General features: G+C 41.6%; 1 protein-coding gene across 1 annotated transcript in view; it reads left to right on the top strand.

The window, feature by feature from the left end:
- Positions 1 to 2,500, top strand: part of LOC122243667 (long-chain fatty acid transport protein 4-like) — a gene marked incomplete at its 5' end in the record, with an annotated part of 14,809 nt that overhangs the window by 10,687 nt on the left and 1,622 nt on the right. The window contains 3 exon segments of the mRNA XM_086532583.1: positions 1,499 to 1,642; positions 1,917 to 2,054; positions 2,461 to 2,500. The exon segment at positions 2,461 to 2,500 is cut by the window's right edge and continues 118 nt beyond it. Coding sequence (XP_086388709.1) covers positions 1,499 to 1,642; positions 1,917 to 2,054; positions 2,461 to 2,500 — 322 coding nt within the window.

Genomic DNA, 2,500 nt, shown 5'->3' with positions numbered 1-2,500 from the left:
TAAATTGCTCATTGTAAAACTAGAGCCATTTTTGTGTTTTATTGAGTTTAGAGACTTATATGTACCATATGACAGGCTCTATCAATGCTGCAGTTGACTAAAATTGTAGTATAGGGTCCATATCAGCTCATTATTTTCTTTATACTCTGTTTGATAGAAGTACTGCTGTTTTATGAGAGAACAAAAAGCAATATTTTTTTGTATTTTTGTGCTGTCATGAACGAATAAGAAACATATAATCACCTGCAATGAAGATAACATGAAGAGGTAGGGAAGAGGAATGAAACCTGTGCTTGTGACTGTGAGTGCCACAGTGAAAGGCATCCATATTGGCACAGGTGCACATTTTAGACACTGGGAATGGTTTGAGTCATGTTCCTCTTCTTGCTCTGCCTGCACATCCTTCATCGGCAGTACTTTAGAGCAGGAGATCGTCAACATGCTGTGTGCCATTGCTCTCTAAAGATAGTGCTTACTAGAGACCATGGATGAATGCTATTCTCTCCTGTAATTATGTCTGTAATTGCCATCATCACTCACTCCTTACTCACAGTGATCCAAAATCCCCGAATGTCATGTACGTCATGACGCCCATCGTCAGGCCAAAGCTCCTGCATCATGTATATCATGACACCCATCCGCAATGGGTTAAAAATAATTTTATTGTTTTTTAAGAATGTATTGTTTCCAACAAAATGGCAAAAGAACTATTGAAATTACACCTAATATAACTGAGATATATGAAAGTTAATGACCACAACATGTGTTTAAAAAATCACCTTTGAAAGTAGGCAGACATTTCAATCTAGAGTGTCCCATATATTGAGCTGATTGTTTGCCCAGTCTCTTGTTTTTCTGGTTTCAAGTTGATGACAACAATGAAAATGTATGGCAGGGAAAGGTTGCTCACTGCATCATGCACTATCAAGCTGATGGTTACATGATGGTGATATGATTAGTACATGGTCTAGGATAGTAAAAACAAATGGGGAATGTAGGAAAAATTTCTCATGGGGGAAATGCAGGATTATAAGTGAATGATTTTATCTCATCCCACTTTCACTGTCAAATCACCGTATTGCAAGATGAGTGATGCTTCAAAGTATTTAAGAGCACAACATCCTTAATTATTTTTTATATAACTTTCTCTTTTTCATCTCACCAGACTTTAACCCATTCACGCCGGGGCAGTTCCGGCTTTGTGTGGTCGCAATACCGGGGTTCTCGAATGCATAAGCCTAACGCCTCAAGATTCTCGGGCGCACAAGCCGCGAGCCTCGGTTGCCCGCTCGCTCTACTCGAGCACGCAGCTTCCCCTCATAGCTCGTCCAGGGCGTCTGACGCGAAAACCACAATATGTGCTATCACGTCACCCGGCGTGAATGGGTTAAGAGCACAATATCCTTAATTATTTTTTATCTAACTTTCTCTTTTTCATCTCACCAGACTTGTATATTTCATCCTCTTAATATAATTAATGATTATTATTGATTTACAGTCAACATTGATGGCAGAAAGGGTGCAGTAGGCTTCGTATCAGTGCTTTTCCCCAGCGTGTATCCTGTAGCCCTCCTAAAGATCGATCAAGACACGGGAGAAATCTTGAGAGGAGCCGACGGACTCTGCATCAGGTGCAAGCCAGGTGAGGAGCAGGAGGAGGAGGAGGAGGAGGAGTAGGAGGAGGAGGAGGAGTAGGAGTGATTTTCCTTTTGGCTTTGTTGTACATTTGTTGTCTTTTGGTATTTTTTCTGTTTATTTTCCCTTTTTTCTTGTTTCTCCATTTTCACAGTTAAATGTTAACTTACATATGTGCCATCCTTATATAATCATAATTTACTCATCATCACTAGTTATCCATTCTCTTATACATCACATATATATTCATACTTCACTCAATCCTTCTCACCTATTTCCAGGTGAAGCCGGTGAATTCGTGGGCAAGATTGTACGAGGTGATCCGGTGCGGGATTTCCATGGTTATGCAGATGAGGCTGCCTCCAAGAAGAAGGTGGTGAAGGATGTGTTCAGGAAGGGAGATGCAGCGTTTTTGTCTGGTAAGGCAGGGAAGAGATTTTGTAATGATAAATGGAAGATAGAAAGAATGAGAAAGTAGCTTATAAGGAAGAGAGAAGAGAGGGGAGACACTCCTTCTCTCTCTCTCTCTCTCTCTCTCTCTCTCTCTCTCTCTCTCTCTCTCTCTCTCTCTCTCTCTCTCTCTCTCTCTCTCTCTCTCTCTCTTTCTCTCCCTCTCCCCTCACCCCACCCTCTCTCTCTTTCACTCTCTCTCATTCTCTCTCTCTCTCTCTCTCTCTCTCTCTCTCTCTCTCTCTCTCTCTCTCTCTCTCTCTCTCTCTCTCTCTCTCTCTCTCTCTCTCTCTCTCTCTCTCTCTCTCTCTCTTCTAAATAATAAACCCCAATAATGTCTAGTGGTACATCCTAATGCAGCTTACGAACCCATAGGTGACATCCTTGTGATGGATGAGGAAGGCTACCTCTACTT

This window comes from Penaeus japonicus, unplaced genomic scaffold (assembly GCF_977035675.1).
Source record: "Penaeus japonicus unplaced genomic scaffold, GWHDUDI00000001_assembly GWHDUDI00000037, whole genome shotgun sequence".
Taxonomy (NCBI): Eukaryota; Metazoa; Arthropoda; class Malacostraca; order Decapoda; family Penaeidae; genus Penaeus; species Penaeus japonicus.
Note: the sequence above shows the minus strand (reverse complement) of the source record. Positions and strands in the feature narration are given on the sequence as shown.